The following is a 23,142-nucleotide window of genomic DNA, read 5'->3' as shown; positions in this document are numbered from 1 at the left end:
CAGTGGTTTGGATCGCATATCAAACTGCCAAAGTCATGTTATCTGTTGAAATTTCGAAACACTTTTGATGACGTAACAATGCCTCATTTACTGAAATCACGTGATTTTGGCGATCCGAACCACTGATTCGAAACAAAAGACTTGTAAATCTTCGAAGCTTCATGAAGCAGTGTTTTGAAATCGGCCAACACTAGATATTGTTAAAAAGTCATTACTTTGTTTTTTTGGCGCACAAAAAGTATTCTCGTCACTTTATAATATTAAGGTTGAACCACTGTACTCACATGAACTGGTTTAAATATGTTTTTAGTACCTTTCTGGGCATCTCAAAGTGTTAATTGTCTTGCTGGCAATAGAAGCCTCACTGAGCCATCAGATTTAAACAAAAATATCTTAATTTGTGTTCCAAAGACGAGGAAGGTCTTACGGGTGTGGAACGACATGAGGGTGAGTAATTAATGACAGAATTTTCTTTTTTGGGTGAACTAACCCTTTAACCCATTACGTTCCATACAATTGAAATTGTAGTTCTGAAAACAAACCATCACAAATTCCATTAGTTGCAATGTCAGCAGTAATCTCCTGAAGTATCATTTTTATTGAGTTTATTTTAAAATGTACATTTCTTTCAGATTCATTAAAAAAGATATAAAGCATCAGGGTCTGAGGGCTCAAAGAAAAAAAGATTTGAGTAGAAGGGAAACAATATAGGCACAGCTTTGAATCAAAAGACATGCTTGAAAAGCTTGTATCGATATATACAGCAGAAGCCACCAACGGTGTTGCAACACATCGACAGTGTTTTCTTGGCTTAAGAATGGTAGTTAGTAGAGCTGTTTTATTTTACACACACAGTAAAGTTCTATGCTGATGTATTCTGAATAGATGTATTCGGACATGAGCTAAAATCGCTGAACGGATCATATTTACAACATTCAAAAAAAGTTGCAATGGTAAGGCAATTAGTTTCCAAGAGCTGTGGAACATCTGAAATAAATTATCGAAGTGGCAATAAAATGCATTGATAGAGCAGTCACACAGAGAATGCAGAAACAAAATAAAATTCCTGAAACTACTTGACCGGCTTTTCCTCCCCTCCATGAAGGCATCTCATACAGCACAAAGCCTTTGTAATAATTTCTCGCCTCGTAAGCAATTTCAAAAGGTTTCTATGAGAACATATGAACTGCAACACTAAAGACATCATCTATAGCTGCAAAATAAAATAAAATAAAATAAAATAAAATAAATGAAATCTGTTAAACCTTTCAGTGAGTACCTGACCTCGGCGCTTTTTGTAAATTGATACCTTGCTTTGAAAAAAAAATAAAATAAAATAAAGCAGAGAAAATAACACAAAAAAAATCAGAGAATTCTCTTCTCTGTTAAAAACTATCACAGTTCCTGATTCCACCAATAACATTTCATAGTTTCTGATACCATCTCAGACCGTGTAGACTTCTATCCTGCAGAATCCACACCTTAGCCTTAACATACTAGATATTAGATACAAATAAAGGACACTTTTATTCATGTACATAACACTTTATACAGTCTGCCTGCTGTCTTAAATGCAAACGAAAATAATTTTCAAACAAACTAACTCTTTCACCTTAGTAGATTTGCGGTTCAAGCAACTCAAAACCTTTTGATTGCACTACCGAATTACACTTGAGGCCCAAAAGAATAAAACAAATAAAAAAAAACATGTCTAAAGGTTTCAGATTATCATGGAACTATTTACACACAAAAAAAAAAAAAAAAAAAAAAAAAAAAAAAAAACATTTTAGGTTCCTAAAACACATCCTAAAAACCCACCTTGGCAGTTTTGTGAACATGGAACATTGAAAATTCAAAAAACAAAAGTTGACAGACCTGATGCACCCCAAGCCCATGGAATAATGTGCTTTAACACCACGATGGGGGAAAAACGATATCCAAAAATCAGAAACTGTCTGAGTGGATGGGTGAGGGGCAGTGTGTATCCTTATAGTACGAATAATGCTGCTTTGTTAGCACAATTTTCACTGGGCTTTCAGCCAATAAGACTTGGCGAGTCCTTCAGCCCCTGTGCAGAGTTCGGTCCATCTTACTTCGAGTCTGTCAGCTTATACATGAGGATCCCTCGGATCAGCTCTCCCCTGCGTGGGTGCTGTCGTCTAGCAGGAAGCAGTGTAAACTAGCTGATCTGGGAGCTGTGACCTAGTCGCTGTCACACAGCTGTATCTAAAATCAAACGTGGAGGCCAGATAGGAGGTTCAGAGCATGTGCAGCGTCCTCCGTTCCTCGGCCTCCCGCGAGTCCTGACCAAGCAGAAAAGAGGAAAGAGATGGGTGTCATTTGGCCCCTTTGGTGGGGGTTTCTGTCTCCGTCGACTGCCGTCCGTCGCTCCAGGCCTCTCGTGTGCTCTTCAGTGCTTGCGTTCGCTGCTGATCCACCACCACATAGTCTACCCGCTCATCTGATGCTGAAATACCAGTCCCGTTAGTCTTCTTCTGCAAGGTAAAGATATGACAGACAGTCAAAACATTACCAGTAGTTATGTAGCAAGGTGATACTAAAATAAAAAATATGCAACAACTCTTTCTCCAGTATCAGTAGTGTATACAACTGACTGTGTTAATGAACAATTAATTGAAAAGTTACAATTTTACACAATATATCGGTACAATATCGGTTATCGGAACTGTACATGCTAATTTACCCTCTTTTTACATTTAGATTTTTTTGTCATGTAACACTCATTATTTAAAATACTAACAATTATGACACTGTGACTGTATTTTACACATTGAAGTGGTCTGGTCACTTATGGTCAAATAAAATCCTTAAATTCAATTTCATACTGTACAATGCCTACATTCACTTTTGGCATTTAAAGCATTTATTTCAGTTATTAGCATTTTATTGTTACATATTTAATTTAAGTGTGTTATTTAAATACATTTGCACTTTATTTATATAAAATGTTATTGAATTTTAACATCGGCCATTTATCGGTTATCAGGCATAGCAGTGAATAAGTATCGGCTGAATTTTAATATCAGTTCATCCCTTGTTTACTTAAATGAGCAATACTTGAAAGCTATATAACATTGTCGTAGTTTAATTTGTGGATATTAATATTTAACTTTTTTAAATAAAGGAATAGGGATAATTACATTATTTTAAAAGCTAGAAATTAAGGGATAGGGATAATTTGTTGGCATCAGAAGTAATGTTCCTGTATCTCAGAAACAGCTGATCAGGAATTGAAACAGCTGCCACTCACTAAGTCTCGTCTGCAGAGGACGATGGGAAATACAATAATTCTCAACTCATGTAATACACTTTGTTAATGAGAGAGAAGCCAGAGAATGACAATATTCCATCAAGCTGAGAGAAGAGCAGATTTCATTCTTGCTATATAATGACAAAAAAGCTATAGTAGGTGTATAATCATAGAGCCTGGGGATAATAGCACTGGTGTCAACATGTATTATGCCCCCCATTGTTACGCTTGTCAGCTATAGACAGTAAAAGCATGAGGTAGTCTGACTCCTGGTGATTAAAATCTCACACAGACAAATCTATCCATAATAATTTACTTTAAAGGGCACCTATTATACAAGATTTACAAGATTCTCTGTCCCCAGAGTGTGTATGTGAAGTTTTAGCTCAAAATACCCCACAGATCATTTTTTATGGCATGTTAAAACTGCCATGTTTTGGGTGTGAACAAAAACACGCTGTTTTAGTGTATGTCCCTTTAAATGCAAATGAGCTGCTGCTCCTGGCCTAAGAGGGCGGAGCTTCAAAGGCTTATTCTCCAGTGTCAGTAGTCAGCACACACTAATAATGTCAGAAACTGTCAGTAATGGTGTTCAGTCCAAACCGGATTCGGACGATAATGCCTAACGAGCCAGAGAATACAGTATATGTTGCATGAATATAGACAAAGACTATAGAATAACACAAGACGTGTCACTCGTATTGTTTTGAATCGGAGAAAGTGTAACGCGCAATATGGTGGAATAAGTCCCGTCTTCAAAATAAGAGCCAATCGCCGACTGGTAAAGTCATCGCGTCACTGCAGCGGCCGTTAGAAGCACCGGTTTCTATAGAAACGATCAGATGCGCGCCTCTGAAACGAGGCACAAGAGACGCGCATTTAGGTCTGCGCATGCGCATTAGCTTGATCCAGCCTAAAAAATAGTTTTTTTGTCATGATTCGAGCGTTTGGAAAAAAAAATTATGAGACAGTTGTTGTCAGATTTCATTGGTGATTTCAAATATAAAATTTAATCGAAAGCTTGGCAAACAGCTTTGGAGAATTTGATGTTTCCCCATTCAAAGAGATAGGAGTTGCACTTGCATGCCTGAGATGGCCAAAGATTTCAAAAAAACATTTCAAAGACGGCCATCGAGTGAAATGACTTGTCTTAAAGGGACTTTTATATAGAACAGGTATAGTTTAGTTTAATTCCATTATAACTTATGTTGTCATCTTGTTTTATCAATTATTAATACAAGCCTGTTATACCGCGTCCAAATGATAGCCAAAACTTTACTGATGAGTTTTATGACGTTTATTGTACATCACACAAAATATGAAGCGTCCGTTTTCACTCCAGAAAATTACTGTAAGAGCTTAATAAAACAAGTGCAAGTGTGCATTCAAATATTATCCATAAACTCTCTCTCTCCCTTGCATTATCAACATACACAGCAAATTACACAAAAACACTCGTTACAATTAACAGTAAACAAATATAAACTGGTAAGCTTTATATTCGTAAATCAACTCTGATGAACTATAATAAAGTGCGTGCTCTCTCTTTCATTACTGCCATAAACAGTATCGCTCTGGAGACTATAAGCTGGATCACGAACAGTTGGTACTGATCCATCCTTGAGGAACACTTTTTAGCAAAACCTATGTTTTGTATTGTCCCAGTGTATTGACATTCATTCATAAAGCAGTTTGGTGTAAAATGATTTGCGCAGACATAAACAAATTTAGGCATATGGGTGCGCATTCCCTTCAAAAACAAAACTAATCCACTGCGTCTTCAGCGGCTCTGATGTCAGGAGTACACGGAGACTGTTATGTTCACTCTTACATCCAACAACAAAACACCTCAATCGCTTACGAGACATTCTTGTCGCTACAGCTGCTCCGGCCTGGAGAAAATGGTGGAATGTGTACAACTCGCTCTGGGCGGGGTCTATGCTAATATGGCAGAGTCCGTCAGCAGCCTCTGGGGGCGGGGCCTGTGCAAAGTGACGTCACTTTGCCCAGAATATGCAAACGTCTTGTTCTAAGACACTGCTTATGGGAATTAAAAAAAAAAAAAAAAAAAAGGAGTGGGTGGATTTTTATCAATATAGGGTGGTTGTGTATACACACATTTATGTTCAAACACTATGTAAAATGCATTTTGCATAACAGGTTTAAAGTTTGTCTAATTGTGAGAAATTATTTATCATATCTTACCTTCCGAGGAGGAGTTGATTTCCCAGGGTCCAAGTCAAGGTCCAGGTACTCCACCTGCTTGTCTCCTTTGGGCTTCACCATGGGACTGCCACCTCCATCAGCATTCATTGGTGGTCCTAACTTCATGTTCTGAGATATCAAATAAATAAATAAATAAATAAATAAATTACAAAAAAAAAAAAAAAAAAAAAAAAAAAAATTGAATATGAAATGTCAATGTTCTAATCAAAATTAGTTATTAAAAGATTTATGCTACTTATATATTAATCTACAACAATGCTTCTAGGTGATGTAAGTGAACAGTCAGAATTTTTTAAAATTATATATATATATATATATATATATATATATATATATATATATATATATATATAAAATCTACCTCTACATGCGGTCGTTCACCCAACACTCATTCTGATGATTAAATTGGTACTGAGTTGCGTACACAGTATCTTGTCTGCAAAATATGCAGTGGAAAAATAGGTCTTTCTAAACGGTTTCAAATTGATCTGAGAGCTTCATAATTTATTAATGATCCAAGTAATTCAAAATAATGCTTCATTAGTTCTACAGGATTCTGCTGAAAAACAACCTCTGCAGATGTCAATCCGACCTCTAAAAGTATTGTTTGTAAAATTATTTCTATATTTCCTATTTTTCATGCTATGAGTCATAAATGTAATAGTTGTGTATTGCATGATGTGGTTCTTCTATGTATGTGCTTCAAAATATATGAAGCCTTATTTCACTCTGCATTATTTGCTAACTCAATACAAACCAAATCATCGAGTGACTTTGAGGGGGAACAACACAGTGTTGCTAATTTAATGCATACTGTTTATAATTGATAAAAACAACAAGAACAACACAAGTTAAAAAAGCTGAAAAAAATCTGGACTGGACATCTACACTCAAATTAGGTTTCACTCATGTTGAAATGAACATGATATTATACCCCCAAAAAAAAAAAAAAAAAACTGTCTAATGGTGTTTCTTGCTGAATTTTTCAGGTCATACACTGAGTTCGGTCTACTTTTGCAACCTTGCTCACCTCATCCAGGTGGTCTAGACCTGACACTTCTCTCTTTATAGGAGTGATGGGAACTGTACAGTAGAAGGACTCCTCTCTACAGGACGGAGGAACAAGGAGGAGAGGAGGAGCAGAAAAATCAAAGAGTAAACAGGAAACAAATGGCAAAGGCAAGCAGAGAAACTAGAAATGGAAAAAAAAAAAGCAAAACACTGAGCCAGACAAAAGGATCCACAAAAGAATGCAAAGAACAGAATGTAGAAATGAGAAACAGAAAAAAAGGCAGAGAAAGGACTTTCCCCAAGTACTGGCAGCTGAAACCAGTGCATCAAAAGCCACACTGTGTGTTATCAACACCACCGCTGTAAAGCTGTTTGCTTGTTATGTTACAACTGACATGCTAACATGTTAGCAAACAAAACAAGCCATGCACAAAAAGCTCCATATCAAGAAAATGGTCCATTAAAAGAAATAATAATCACATTAATAAACACAAACATGGAACAGAAAAGATGGCCCTTCAGGTGAAACCAAGGAAACAAAAAAGAAATGGAAGAAAGACACAACAAAAATAGCAGAAACCCTGGAGAGAGAGAAAAAAAGTAAAAGTAAAGGTAGAAAAAGCAGCGAGGGGTCCTTCTATCTAGTATGTTCACAGACCACAAAATACCTTCCAGCACTTAAAGGGGTCATGAACTGCATTTAAAAAAAAATGTTATAATGTTCTGAGGTCCACTTAAAATGCTAGCAAGATTTTTACATAAAAAATAAAAATTTTATTAGTAAGGCGATTTTCTATCCAGTTTTTGACCCTCACTTTGAAACACTCCGTTTTGATTCAAGACTTGGAAGCAAATGCCCACTGCTATGATGTTGTTACAAGTAAAATTAGGCAAACAAATAAATTGTCAGGAACTTTGTTAAAAATAAAGTTCATCCATGCTTTTCTAATCACAAGGAAGGTTTTCCACAACGTCTTGTAATCCTTCAGAGGAATATCTATTGTTTTGTTGCTGGAGTAATTCTGTGTTTGCGTCTCTCTCGTGTTTACACACCTCCTACTACATGCACAAATCAGTGGGCGTGGCTAAAGAGGCAATGATGTATTAGTAGGCGTTGATCTTCTGCAGAGGTTGTCTTTTGTCGTACTATGATGTCATACTAAGACAAAATCCGAAACGAGTCGTTTTCTGAGCTTGGTTTCGATAAAAGCTGTTTTTGGACTAATGAGGAAGTTTAAGTTCTGAAACTTACAGCATGTTTTATAATACAATGACCTATCAGATATCAAGAGATTAAGGAAAATTTGATTTCTTAATTCATGACCACTTTAAGATTTCTGGGAACTTGTAATTTAATTCTCATTCTAGCCTTTGTCCCTAACATAAAAAAAAAAAAAAAAAATGAATAGAATACTGAATAGAACACTGAATAGAATGAATATAAATATATATGTGTAATTATAGAGATTTGAAAAGAAGAATCAATGACAGAATGTTTATTTCAAAATCAAATCTGCTGAAAAGATATGAAAGAAAACTAAAAATTCTAAGAATCATTTAATGATATTTTAAAATACATTTTATTTACACTATCATTCAAAAGTTTGGGGTCAGTATTTTATTTATTTATTTATTTATTTGCATTAAATGGATCAAAAGTGACAGTCAAGAGAATTGTTGCAAAAAATCTATTTCAAATAAACGCTGTTCTTTTGAACCAGTTGAACAATACAAGGACAGACATGAAACTGCTCTTTTAATTCTTTCAAATACATAATATAAAATTTCATAAATTATTCTTGAACTGACCAAAGTATTTAAAGTATTATCAGTATCAGTATCAGTATCAGTAAGTATTACTCACTGATACATGAAAAGCATGTATCAGGGTTTCCATAAAAAATAATAATAACAATGAGAAATGTTTTTTGAGCAGCAAATCAGCATATTAGAATGATTTCTAAGGAATCATGTGACACTGAAGACTGAAGTAATTACTGCTGGAAATTCAGCTTTGCAATCACAGAAATAAATTTCATTTTAAAATACATTAAAACAGAAAACAGTATTAATATTAGTAATATTTAGTATTAATATTTCACAATTTTGCGGTTTTTACTGTATTTTTTGATCAAATAAATGCAGCCTTGGTGAGCATTTTTGTGAAAAGAGACTTCTTTCAAGAAAATAATGACCCCAAACTTTCAAACGTTAATGTATGTGTATATAAATGACTTCTTAAGTTGGTTTATTTTTTATATACATATATACACTGAATATATTCCAATTCTGACAGCATGAAATGTATATTTTTAACTAAGTGGAACAGTTGCTGTGGTGTTTTTTTTTTACATACTGGTTCATCTGAAGACATATTGTGTTGCATGGTTACATAATTCTCATCACAGTCGTCGGAGTCGCTGCTGGAGGCAGTGCTATGCCCCGAGGACGGTCTGGGGGCCGTGGTACACCTAGAGGGGCTGAGCAGCAGGACAACATTTACACTGCCGCTCACACACACACACACACAGACAAAGAACAGCAACACAAACTCTGGCTTTCTGGATTAATACATGGTCTGAGCTGGAACTCTTTAGCTGATATTGTGGAACCCAAAACACACTGGCAGTCACAAAGATCCACACACACTTTCAACAGCCTTCCAGACACATGAGCCACGTGGCACCTACATCAATGTATTAACTCAATAAATAATTCAAGAACACAATTAATGGCTTCATTGGACTGTCATCACTACCACTGTTGCTATTATGTAGTGCTAGGTAGCAATGACAGTCAAATAACTTATGAACAATCTAATGGTGACGTTTTACTATCATCACTACTATTTTACTATCATGGGCATGTTAGGACAAGACTACAGGAATGCATGAATGATTAGTTATTTAGCCTGTGGAGTCTGTTGCGTGGAGGCCATGCAGAACCATGCTTAATTGCTGATCTGTTTCAGAGGAAACATGCCCAACACTTACTCCCTCGTGAAGGACCTGGTCACGGGGGAACGGACTGGTGCCGTATACTCTTCCCACTCAGGTAAAGGCTTGATCTCCAAAGGGGCCGGCTTAACTGCAAAAAAAACACCAGTTTAATGTTGAAAAACGTTCAGGATGACATAATACCAACCAAAGTTTCGGCCTAATATTGTAAACATGATAATAACTAATAATGTTTATAAAAAAAAAAATATTATATATATATATATATTATATATATATATATATTATATTATATATATATATACACACACACACACATACACATATATACATACACATTTTTGATAAAATTTTTTGATAAAATCCAATGGCTCAGTGAGGCCTGCATAGCCAGCAATAACACTCCCTTTTTCAATGCCCAGAAAGCTACTAAAAACATATTTAAAACAGTTCATGTGACTACAGTGGTTCAACCTTAATATTATAAAGTGACGAGAATACTTTTTGTGCGCCAAAAATAGCGACAATATCTAGTGATGGGCGATTTCAAAACACTGCTTCATGAATCGTTTGTTTCGAATCAGTGGTTCAGAGCACCAAAATCACGATTTCAGTAAACGAGGCTTTTGAAACTTCAATAGCTCACGTGACTTTGGCAGTCTGATACACACTCCGAACCACTGATTCAAAACAAATGATTCGTAAAGCTTCAAAGCTTCATGAAGCAGTGTTTTGAAATCGCCCATCACTAGATATTGTTGAAAAGTCGACATGAGGGTGAGTAATAAATGACATAATTTTCATTTTTTGGGTGAACAAACCCTTTAACTCTTTCCCCGCCATTGACAGAATTTTCCGACAATCCATGTTTTCACTGTTATACGGTATGAGGCGCTATTACGCATCTTCTAAAAGAGTACAGAATCGCCGGATCAAAACACAGGCGAAGAAGCAGAAACAAGCAATAGAAGCATGTTGTGGTCTTTGACAAAAACATGATTTTCTCAACTTTTTTTTTTTTTTTTTTTTTTTTTTTTTTTAAATTAAACTTACCCACATTCAAGTGTTGATAAAAAAAACGCATGAAGCTATAATAAAATGTGTTTTTGTATGTTGTTTTTTAAAGTAGAGGCTCTATTCTTTCTTTTGATACATCGCATGTTCAGATATTCCTACAACAAAATATTCTGGGGGCCATGAAAGTTTTGTAAAAATTCTGGCAGTGGTGGGGAAAGAGTTAAACAAGCAGAACTAATTTGTGTGTAAATTCTTCATAAAAACATTCAAACATAAATTGTTGCAATGAATTCAATGGGACAATTTACTTTAATATTACTTAGAAATATTTATAAACAAATTTGCATGTAATTTATAAGGGGTGTTCATAAAAAAACTGGATAATAAATATTAATTTATAAGACAAATTATGCTTATTTGTAATATATACAAATTATATTAAAATAAAAATAAATGTGAGGAATTCCACATGCAGCTAATGGTAGACGTTTAGCCAGTAGAGGGTGATATCTGCTATTTAGTACATAATGGGAGTGAGAAGTAAATAAGTACCCTTTCCTCAGTGGGACAAGTATGTTTCACTCCATTTTTTTTTTTTTTTTTTTCTTAAGAACACACTTAAATAAAATACAGGAGCAAGTCATTAGAACTGAAATCACACCTGAGGGAAAAGCAAGGCCACAGCTAAATGAAGGGTAAAAACGAGTGATAATCACACGCATCATCTCTCTGCTTTTCTCTCATATAAGAAGCATCTGATTCAGTTATCATCACAGCTGGCCCCGAAACTTTGCTGAGCTGAGAAGCGCCCAATCTGGCAACTGAGGAGTAGCTGTAGCTGGCTGAAACACACACCAGCTGGTGCCAGTGTGTGAGGGAAGAGAACACAGACTGGTATGCATCTCAAGGCCCTAGCTGAACTTTTTGGGCACATAAAAAAAGATGCTTACTCCAAAACACTATGTAGTGATTCATCTACATTGGACAAGTGTTGCATTATTGTACCACTGTACAATCTTCCACTAATATATGGAATTGTGATGACTTAGCAAGAAATGCATGACAAAATATATTAATTCTTTTTTTTTTTTTTCTCAATGTTTCAATCTAATGGAGCATGGAGTATTTTTTTCTTTTCTTTGCACTGCTCTGATAGCATTTCATTTACCATGTGGTACTGCAGATTTACCTCAGAGCCTTAACTTGGTGGTTCAAAACTGCCCTAACAGATAACATAACCAGTGTTCCTTCAATTGCTGCTATTCTGATGGCAATTTAACACATATTAATACTTTTTAAGTATCTTTGGACACCCTGATGCCAGACACACTACTGTTCAAAAATTTGGGGTCAGCAAGTTTTTTTTTTTTTTTTGTCAAGAAATTAATGATTTTATTCAGCAAGGATGCATTAAATTGATCATAAGTGAAAGAAAGGATTTCTATTTCAAATAAATGCTGTTATTTTGAACTTTTCCACAAAAATATTCAACTGTTTTCAGCATTGATAATAAGAAATGTTACTTTAGCACCAAATTTTGAATTAGAATATTTCATAATATTATTGTTTTTACTCTATCTTGAGCATAAGAGACTTAAAAAAAAAAAAAAAAAAAAAAAAAAAAAAAATCTTACTGACCCCAGACATTTGAAGAGTAGTACACCTTTGGACACCCTGAAGGCAGATATATCCTGATGCCATTAAACAAAGCAGCATCAGGAAGCTCCCAAGATTCTAACCAGACACCTGGATTGCTCTTCAGACTGTTAGTCATGATAGAATTCATCCGCCCACTATCAGCTCTTGTCAATATGACTCAAAAATGCTTCTGCAAATGTGTTGGTTAAGTGTTTATGATGTTTATGACTCGTGGGGCCAGTGAGCGGTTTGAAAGGTGTTTGTGGAGACTCTGTTGATTGAGTGTCAAACATTAATCAGTGAGTTTTACCTGCGATATCAAGTGTGTTAGCCTCCCTCCACCGGTTAAGCACAAACGTCACTCAACCAGAATCTAGAAACCTCAACCATCACAAATTCATTTGCTTAATAACCAGCTGACCAACCATTTAAGAAACAAATCCAAGAGGCTTCAGATGGACCGTTATCTGTGCACACAATAGACAATGCAATGGATAGACAACTGAGAAATATAAGTTCCTCCACACACTGCAGGTAGTGAAGTTTAGTGTGTTTGTATGATAGACTATGTTCACACAGTTAAGGTTTGGGATTGGAAACCATTTTTACAATGAATTGTGTTCATTGTTCTGATCATACAACAACTTACAATAGCACTAGAAGCTTGAATACTGTTTGTATGAAAGAATAACCTGAGTCAAGTGCTTTTTATTCTATAAAAGGTGTGAATAACAGTGACTAAAGTAAATACTTAGTAAAATATGTGATTATAAGTCACTTCGGGTATAAAATGCATTTCTCTCATTTATAATCAAATTGTGTGTAAACAGAACTGTATTTAGTACTAGTGAGGCACCAATATAATTATTTTCATGTTATGGCAGATAACCAATAAATGGCCAACATTAAAATTCTAAATTTTTACTAAATATATGGGTCAATGACATGACGGGTCATTTTTTTGTTAAAAAAACAAAACAAAGATATGACATCCAAAGTATGTAAGGTAGTACAACTAGATCTCTTTTACTGAAACCTAAAGGTTTTAATTATATTTTGCTACACATAAAGGTATTTTAAAGATTTTGAATCGTCAAAAGGTCATTTAGTTTAACCGTCCACAGCCACTTCATTTGTGATTAAAATATCTTAAAATGTAATAAATATACATATTTTTTACTCTGGCATGATTTTATAACATCATATATCAACATTTTTAAAATTATGTATAGAAGTCATTGCTTTGTTATGAGAAAGAATGTCCGGAAAAATGAATTTCATTGATGTCATTCGGAGTAACCAATATAAAAGGAACCATTTTGGATCAAGTCATGCAGTCAATATCATGTGACAGGATGTGACATCATTCAGACACCTGCAAAGGGCCACATGGTCATGAAGCAAAGCAACTAACTCTCTCTTAACTATTTGAAAAATTCATGTTTTCACTTGCTCATACGCATGTCCCGAAACATCAGGTCATTCAGTATAACCATTATAAAACATGGAAAATGTTGTAATATTTAAAAAACTTGTAATAAATTTAAAATGACTGATTGTCCTTTTGCTAGCTAGCTAGATATCAGCCTGTTAGCATTGTTTGAAAATATCGTCATTCGGTATAACCAAAAGTGTCATTCGGTAAAACCAAAATTTTGGTTAAACCAAATGACTTTTTGACAAATTTTGTCCATCTTGTAAAAAAAATTGATTAAAAAACACAATCTCATTGTTAACACTTAATAAAACTTCAAAATTAATTATATCTCCATTAGGTTTTTTTTTTACACTTTTAAAAACCTTATTCATCAATGACCCATATATTACAAAAAAACTAAAACAAATGATTTTTATTAAGTTTAGATATGATTTAGATTCATTATCAGGTGTGTGTACACACACATATTATTAACAGCCACCTACAAAAGAGAGAACCATATTCTTTTGCTGTGTGAACGTAGCCATATTCTCAGTTTATAAGTCCCTTATATCAAGACATGCAGTGAGGCCAGAAATATTTGATTTGTTCTATTATACATTGTGTTATTTACAATAAGAGCTTGCCGAAACCTTCAAAAAAAATACACCGAAGACAATGAGAGCAGCATTCTGTCGTGGTACGTACCCTTACGCCGTCTTGAGAATTCACCTATGGTTTGGGAGTCGGTTCGCTCAAGACCGACTGCTCTGTTTATTTTAGGGCTCTGACCTGAATTGGTGAGAGAAAACTTCTTTATTACATGTCTTTTTTAGAAGAATCGGTCTTGTCTTGTCTTCTAAACTTCACACCCATGCAATTTAGCACAATCACGGCCACCTCCATCACTCGTGCCTCTTCTCTTTTTCTGCACAGATATGTGTTGGGCTGCTGCCATGGCAACAACTCTTCATGCATTTAAGACATGCGATGAACAAGGCTTTCCCACAAAGACGGACTTGGGCGAGACATGCACAGGGTTAAACAGACACACGTGGGTGAGTAAAGCATTCACACCAACCGACGACACGCCAGCATGTGGCTCAGCCAGACAGAAGGGTTCAGTAATGTCTTTGCAACATTAGAAAAATTAAACCAACATTTTTTTCTGCTGTACGCATGTAGATGCCACAAGAAAATACCACAAGTCAACAGTGATGATGGCCACAATTAAACAGGCCAAAAAAAGAGAATAATAATTTATTATAAGATTGAAGGAGAAGTGTAAATTCAGGTAAAAAGTTTCGATATAGAAAGAGATAGAAACCAGACAAAACAGATACTAAAATTTGAATTCAGCCAGAAAGCTGATATAAAGCAGCTACTAAAAGGATAATGAGTGAAGACAAACACACTAGGACACAAAGTACCCAACAACTGCCTATAAAATGCCACCAAAGCCATTTGAATCACACCATGTTCAGCAAAAGCTTGCAAATACACAACAAATACAATAAGCTGCAGCCTGAAGAGCAGCAGAAAGATGAAAGGCTTTTTACAAACACACTGGACATTAGAGAATGATGAGAGAAGAGTGAGAATTGTGCTTGGCCCATGTTTAGAGAAAATTTGAAAGCTGATTTTAAAGACGACCTATTTCATTACCCTACAGTACATGCATCTAGACACCTGAACATCATACCAGTATGTGCTTGATGAACATTTCAATGTAAAGCCATTGGCATTATACTATAGTAGCTATGTTTGCATGCATTTAATTTATGCAAAAAAAAAAAAAAAAAAAAAAAAAATTTGCAAATGAAGCATCTTTCCATCCATTCAAGAGAATAAAATGGTCATGAATAAAGAAATGGCAGTTCGGGTCTTTATTAAATGTATTTAATGTCTTGAAGGTTTAAAGCACGCTTCAGGTTTGCTAGTGATTGATGGCAGATGCGTTATGTCCAAGTGACAGATTGTCAGAGGTAATATTAGCCAATCATCTGCGCTAATTATTTAGTCACATGATGACTTGAAGCAACATCACAAGACTTTTTTATACGCATCAAGCTATTTATTTGGTAAATGCATATCTAATTCAATTTTTGGGAACATTGCATTGCTGTTTGACATTATGCATGCACCTGCTAGTCAAATGTGTCACTGACAGTGTTGGGGAAAGTTTCTTTTAAAAGTAATGCATTACAATACTGTGTTATTCCCTAAAAAAGTAGCTAATTGCGTTACTTACTTACTTTTTATGAAAAGTAATGTGTTACATTACTTTTGTGTTACTTTTCCTCACCTGGGCTGGTATTGTATTGTTTTTTAATAACAACAAAGAAAAATTCTATTTTTGGCAAATGTTAAGGCCCTTTCACACCAAAAGTGCAATGAATAAGCCTCAGGATGAAGGAAATGCATATTTACGCCTGTACAGTAGAGGGCGCAGCTCACACAAACCTTTCAGCTGTGCTGCCATTCTGTAATAAAGAAGAATAGGATACAGGAGAAGGAAGTTTAATGATCTTATTTCTAAATCTAATATAAAGTAATTTTTGCTTATTAGTATGACTGAATTAAATCACTGAAGGTCAGCAGCAAATATATTGGTTAATAAAATAAGATTAAATAAAAAGTATATTTGTGTAATTTAATATAGTTAATTATTTCAGGTTTGCATAAAATTCTGAGATTGCATTTCACTGTTTTTATTCATTTTGAGGAATACTAAATGTTTTTGTGCAAGTGAGATGAGTAAATGCATGTTCACATTTAGTCTAGAACTACAATAACCATCATATTTACACAAAGCGCACACAACACCTCTGCACTTTATTTCTCTCAACATGGGGACGGGAGAGCTGTCAGTAAATAAACGTGAACAAGTAATTTGCGTTACTCATTTAAAAAAGTAACTTAGATATTTTGTTGTAAATTGAAAAAGTAATGCATCACTTTACTAGTTACTTGAAAAAGTAATCTGATTACATAACTCAAGTTACTTGTAATGCGTTACCCCCAACACTGGTCGCTGAAATAACCAAAACTGTTAATTATACTTGGTGTAAACACAGTTATGACCAAGGCAGTGCATCTCTGCATGTAAGTTGCTGCCTCCTGCATTAGTCAGGGCTCAGAAACAATAACAAGTAATTGAAGATACAAAATGGTTTCGGATGAGCGATGATGCCATTAATGTTAGGATCAATAGTGCTGTCCCAACTGGCTGCTGATGTTTCGGGCGTGCTTGTACTTTCAGCACGTCCCCTTTTTCTCTCAGACCAGATTGAAATTCCCCTCGCAGGTCTGGCCATCAAAGAGGTCTTTCACTAAGGCACAATGGGGACAGAGGTGACCGCTCCAGGCTAGCGGCGCAGACAGGCTCCCTCATACCCAGGGCTCCGAGTCTGTGGACAATAGCTTCTTTCATTTGTGAGGTCACATGCTAACGATTAAAAGGCAAAGGCCACTGAAACAGCAGTGCGGACTAGTTCGCTAAGCAAGTTGAAAGATCTGTAATGTGAGTTATGATCGTATGACAACGAGCAGTCTGAGAACTCGATCAACGTTAGTTTCAGAAGCATTTCATGTGGACGAGATGTTTCATAAGCATGGGCCGGCACCTGTTAGTGAGAAATGTTGCAGAGCTGAAGAGATGCAAGCACTGTACACACTCACACACTTATATCATACACACCACAATAGAAACAAACCTCAGGGCTCACCTTTGCGGTCAGGTTTGAGGTTGCGGTCTACAGGTGGTGGTTGGCATTCAGTTATGGGCATTGCTCTGCGTGGAGGGGTCTTGGGGCTGGAGCGGAAGCCCATGTGGGCCGGAGGGGGCACCTGTTTTCCAAGGGAGGAAAACTCCACTGTGCCCGGTGTCATGGGCACGTAGTTGGGCTCCTGAATCGGTTCCGATAGGCTGCTGGAGCGGTGATGTGACGAAGAGTGGACGCTCATGGGCACATAGTTCTCATCCATCTCCTCAGTGGAAACACTTCCTACTGGCACCATGCCTTTATTCTTCTGCATGCATCCAAAAACAGTGAAGAAACTGTTAGGGATACTTGAGACTCTTGAAAGACAGGACATAGCATTTTAGAATAGATAAAGGTAAAGTTTAGTATTAAGAAAACTTACAAAATAGTTGTTGAAGCTTTCATTAAAATCAAACGAGCAACTTTTGTCTGGGGGGAAGGGACGGGGTATATCATAGCAGTCTTGAGATCCGTAATCTGTGAAATAAATACAAAATAACTGAATGCTGTCAAAAAAAAAAAAAAAAAGTCATAGACCTATTTTAAAAACATGTGAATTATTACAATTTTAAAGAACTGTTTTCTATTTAATACATTCTAAAATTAAATCTATTCCTCTGATAGCAAAGCTGAATTTTCAGCATCATTACTCCAGTCTTCAGAGTCACATGATCCTTCCAAATCATTTTAATATGCTGATATGGCACTCAAGAAACATTTCTTATTCTTATCAATGTTGAAACCTGCTGCTTATTTTTTTTGTGGAAACCCTTTTTTTATTATTAATAGATAGTTCAAAATAACATGATTTATTTTAAATAGATTTTTTTTTTTTTGGTAACAATGTAAAAGTCTGTACTGTCACTTTTGGTCAATTTAATGCACCCTTGCTGTATGAAAGCATTCATTTCATAAAAAAAATAAATAAATAAATAAAATAAATATCTTGCTGTCCCCCAAACATACATACATAGTTTTAGTATATGGTTGTGCATTATTATGGAGGCATGTGTGAAGAAGGGAGTGTATGTAAACAATCTCTCGCAATACCACCAAACAACACTAGAGGGCCCCACTCATGACTACATGAGTTGCAGCACAGCTTGATTTGCCTATTAAAATATCCTGAGAGAATTATTTGCGAGACAATGAAACAATAAGACAATAATCAAGATTTAGGATCCCAAAATAAAGATATCCACAGTACAGACATTAATATTCACACCTGCTCATGAATGGTGAAAAACTGAGTAAATTTTTTTTGCATATATATTAATCATTCTGGCAAACTGTTAGAAAAACAAATATATTCTTATATATTTCTAACAGTTGTTATTTCTAACAACTGTTAGAAAAATATGAGAATGTTATAAAAAAAAAAACAAAAAAAACTAAGTCTTGGCCCTAGGTCCTGTGTCTTGTCCAAATTCCATGCGATCCCGTCCTGTTAATTACACCACGTGTACATTCATTCTTTATCCGCTTTGTTACAGGATGCTTAACAGATTTGGTAATATCTGTCAAACAGACAGAAGAAACTTTTGAAAACCTGTAACAATTACTACAGTGCAAAATGCCTTACAACCCCAATTATTTATAATATAAATAATTATTATACACTACTGTTTAGACATGGCTGCATTTATTTTGAACAAAAATACAATAAAAACAGTAATATTTTGAAATATTATTACAATTTAAAACAACTTTTCTATTTTCATATATTTTAAAATGTAATTTATTCCTGTGATGGTAAAGCTACTCCAGGCTTTAGTGTCACATGATCCTTCAGAAAACATTCTAATATGCTTATCAAATGTTGAAAACAGTATTTTTGTGGAAACTGCAATAGTTTTTTTTTTTCTGAATTCTTTAATGAAGAGAGAGTTCAAAAGAACATTTCAAAAGATTTTTATTGAAATAAGTCTTTATTGTAAATAAGTATTTATTTATTTAAAAAAAAAAAAAAAAAAAAAAGTATTTTTTTACTCAACCATTATAAAGTTCTTCATGGAGTCAGTATTTAACATACTGCCGTTACATATATGCACGCAATGTGACATTCCCTGCATTCATAATTAGACTTCTTTAGATTTTAAGCTTATATTGTTACTGAACATTTGCTTTACCATTTCATATCCTCTTACCTTTACGCAGACGTGAAGAATCCACTGTACCAATGGTGTTGCTTCTTAGTGCTTTGTTCCCTCCTGCACCAGATGGCACACAGTAATTTCCATCAGTCTCAGACACTGACCGTGGCACCACATACGTGTCCGTGGGCGACCGCTCAGGTGGGACCGATCCTGTGGTCAGTAAAGGCTTGGGAGGACGAGGGGGCGGTACCACGTCTGTGGCCCCTGAAACAGCCTCCACCCCAGCTGTACGGGGAACCTGGTAGGTGCAGTTGCTTCCAGGTGTGGGTGGAATATCATAGCTGACCGACAAGTTCCGAAACTGGGCCTCTAAGGAGGGTTTACGACCAGGCGTGTTAAAGACGTAGAGTTCACCATGCTCGCTGTCAGGAGCGGGAGGGGAGGAAGCCGACTTCGGCAGCAGCACAGTGTCCTGAGAGTAACTTCGGGGAAGATGGTACAGGCCCTGCGAGTCGGCCGACAACGACTGTCCGCGCGAAGGAGGAGAATCATAGAGCCCTGCGGCATGCTGGGTAGAAAAGAAACCATTGACCGAGGCGTGCTTGGAAGAGGAGGTGGGCGTGTAGTGGGAAGGGAGGTTGTCATTACAGTCGGGTTCGGAGGAGGTAGACTTGGAGCATTCGCCATGCGCCCTGCAAAGAAGCCCATGCATGAGATACCGACTGTCAGATAAATAACATAAACGTAATATATTACAACAAACTTGCTGTTCATCAAGACGAAAACACCTCCTCAAACACATACCACACAATTCATGTCATCATGCTGCCAGAAAATACATTTCATCATTATGAAATTTGCAAAATGTATAAATGTACAGTCAGCCGGTCATTACTTGAAGGATTAGTTCACTTTCAAATGAAAATTACCCCATGATTTACTCACTCTCAAGCCATCCTAGATGTATATGACTTTCTTCTTTCTGATGAACACAATCGGAGTTATATTAATAAATATCCTGACGCGTAAAAGCTTTATAATAGCAGTGAACGGGGGCTACAAGTTTAAAGCTCAAGAAAGTGCCTCCATCCATCATAAACGTATTCCACACGGCTCCGGGGGGTTAATAAAGGCCTTCTGAAGTGAAGCAATGCATTTGTGTAATAAAGTTATAAAGTAAAATATCTAGCTTCCGCCAGACCACCTTCCGTTTTCAACTTAGGAAGAAAGTGTAATGCCTCTCGCAGTTCGTGTAACGTGTTAAATATGGACATTTTTCTTAGACAAATGCATTGCTTCACTTCAGAAAGTCTTTATTAACCCCCCCGAGCTGTGTGGAGTACGTTTATGATGGATGGATGCACTTTCTTGAGGTTCAAACTCGTAGCCCCCATTCACTGCCATTTTAAAAGCTTGGACGCGTCAGGAAATTTATTAATATAACTCCGTAATTTTCATTTTAAAGTGAACTAATCCTTTAAAATAACTGAATCCTAAAGTGGTTTTATTCTGAAATAATGACAAGCTGACTATATTATCCAACTTATTACACAGCAACTTGACAATTAAAGGTGCATTCAATAGTTTGGTGCTAATTTAAAAAGTTTTACACATTATAATAAATAAATAAATAAACAAATAAATAGTGTTTTTATCAAGAGTCACTTGAATGGTGTACATTCAAATGAAATAAAGATTGTCACCTATAAAAACTTTTTAATTATGTATGGTGCAGGTGATGAAATGGTGCGGCCTGCTCACTAAACAACGAAGAGAATCCTCACGCTCATTGGCTGCTGCCTCTGTAGATACGCTAGTAGCATATTGTAGTTTGGTAAAGTAAAGAGCGAAAATTAGATAATGGAACACACTTATTGTCATGTCTTACCAGTGGAGAATCAGTACCTGTACAGCCAAAGATTCTGAAAATGTCTGAAGCCAAAAGAGAAAGATCGGCAAAGACTAAAAACGAGCGTAAACATTGGTATGGCAAACACAAAGTGGAAAGATTTTATGATGGAGAAAATCTTGAGTAGTGATGTCCAAGTTGATTCTTTTTTGCTGGACAGGTAAAGGGAATTAATTATTGTGTAGAATGCTCTCTAAAACTCACTACTACATAAAACTCTGAACAACGGCGATAGATGGCAGTGCAGCGTCTAACACCACGGTGGAATCGGTACTTACAGTGCACGAAGAACAGCAATACAAACGCTAAACAACTACTGAATGCACCTTTATAAAAAACCATCTAAAATATTGATTTGAGTTAATAGAAGAATTATGATAGTGTAGAAAACAAGTCCATTGAAGACAAAAAACTAGTAGAGTGCCGCAGACTGGTTGCCAAGGACAACGGTCAAATATCCAGTTTAACGATCATTACACAATATTTGACCACAGAAGGCAACAGTTAAACAATCGTTATCAAGTATTTCAAGGAGAGTGTAATAAGCTTCTAGATATACAGCTAGAACTGGCAAGGTTAGTGCCAAACACAACCATGCACATCACATTTCACACAAGTCCCAGTTAAATCTATGTATACAATACATACACACTTACAAGCACTGATGGCAAAATACCAACCCATTTTGCTCATTAAAGTATTTGTTTTAGTAAGTTATTGTAATAAGTGTGCAAAATTTCAGGTAAAAATAATAGTATTTGGCTGCTGGCCAAATGTATGTGTCGTTTAGTACTGTATTCTTCACACTGATGCTCTTCACTCACTGACTGTCAGGAGCAGCGCTCCGGCTCTCACACTCCTCCAAAAGCAGGTATTCCTGCTCCTCCTCCCCTAGAGAAAGAGGAGCGACTGGACTACACCACACACAAATACACACAATGAGCCCCTTATATCCAGATTTTCACCCAGAGCATTTACTGAGGTACCTCTTAGTAGAGGTGGGTGGTATTCACTTTATATAACACTTGATTTAAAAAAACAACAACAACAAACTCAAAACAGTAACAGACCTACATTACAAATTATAGAATGAGCCATGTTCTAAAATAGCCCAATACACATCTGTGATGTAGTGGGATGTGTTTCAAGTCTTACCTGTTAGGCTCAGGTTTCTTGCTCTCACAGTTGAGCAGCCAAAGGTAGTCTTGAGGCTCATCCAGACTGGAGGAGGACCCCAGGGGTCTAATGCTGACGGGCTGGTAGGGAGGAGGCAGGTTGGCCAGTGCAGAAGCCCCTAATGCTCCTCCTGACCCTCCACTAGGGGCCATATCCACCACCAGACCCCCTGGCACATTTACTTGGTGAGAGACCTTTGCAGAGTCTTTAGAAAGAACAGAGAGGAGAGATTAACATTAGGCTTCACACTTTAGGAGATCACAAGCTTTGAGATACATTTAAAGATTAGATCAAACTCAGGGTAGCACTGCTTTAATCAAAAGCTTTTACTGAAAACATCTCTGTACCAAAAACAATTAGTATTGTGAAAGAGTCTCCACAGGCTGACTAAGTGCACTGGGGGAAAAAAGAAGAAGTGTGAAATGATGGAAATTAAACTGAGATGTGTGGTTGAGGTATATTAGTACAAAAAAATAGCATTCATTCATTCATAATTTTTTTGCTTAATGAATGCTTTTATTTTCGGGAATATTTATAGAATATTTTTATATTAATAAATGCAACTAGAAAATATGCAGAGATGCATCTCATGATAATCTTTTGTTAAGTTTTATATGCCATTAATTGATAGTTAGGTCTTAGTTCTATGACAATGCTTGA

At 36.0% G+C, this 23,142-nt stretch overlaps 1 protein-coding gene across 3 annotated transcripts; it reads right to left on the bottom strand.

The window, feature by feature from the left end:
• Nucleotides 1-560: 560 nt before the first annotated feature.
• gab1 (GRB2-associated binding protein 1) lies at nt 561-22,716 on the bottom strand. 3 transcript variants are annotated; one of them, XM_051888750.1, is made up of 9 exons: nt 22,462-22,714; nt 19,449-20,089; nt 17,684-17,778; nt 17,266-17,569; nt 14,246-14,329; nt 9,502-9,595; nt 8,865-8,988; nt 5,477-5,605; nt 561-2,495 (listed from the first exon to the last, which is right to left on the bottom strand). In XM_051888750.1, the coding sequence occupies exons 1-9, from the start codon at nt 22,632-22,634 to the stop codon at nt 2,337-2,339; spliced, it is 1,803 nt and encodes a 600-aa protein (XP_051744710.1). In that variant the 5' UTR covers nt 22,635-22,714; the 3' UTR covers nt 561-2,336. The 3 variants fall into 3 exon arrangements, with proteins under 3 accessions (XP_051744710.1, XP_051744728.1, XP_051744720.1); XM_051888760.1 differs by lacking the exon at nt 561-2,495 and adding an exon at nt 4,554-5,308 and having other exon boundaries at nt 22,462-22,716; XM_051888768.1 differs by lacking the exon at nt 14,246-14,329.
• Nucleotides 22,717-23,142: the final 426 nt, after the last annotated feature.

Source organism: Ctenopharyngodon idella, chromosome 1 (genome assembly GCF_019924925.1).
Source record: "Ctenopharyngodon idella isolate HZGC_01 chromosome 1, HZGC01, whole genome shotgun sequence".
Taxonomy (NCBI): domain Eukaryota; kingdom Metazoa; phylum Chordata; class Actinopteri; order Cypriniformes; family Xenocyprididae; genus Ctenopharyngodon; species Ctenopharyngodon idella.
The sequence above is the reverse complement of the archived record's forward strand: the minus strand, read 5'-3'. Positions and strand labels throughout refer to the sequence as shown.

Bases quoted from the DNA above. Each gene is read 5' to 3' on its own strand.
- gab1 (XM_051888750.1), bottom strand. From the start codon at position 22,634: ATGGCCCCTAGTGGAGGGTCAGGAGGAGCATTAGGGGCTTCTGCACTG. The intron at 14,330-17,265 runs GTGAGCCCTGAG...TCACCAATTCAG, and splicing joins CCTCAAACCTGACCGCAAAG to GTCAGAGCCCTAAAATAAAC. The intron at 2,496-5,476 runs GTAAGATATGAT...TTTACCTTGCAG, and splicing joins AATCAACTCCTCCTCGGAAG to AAGAAGACTAACGGGACTGG.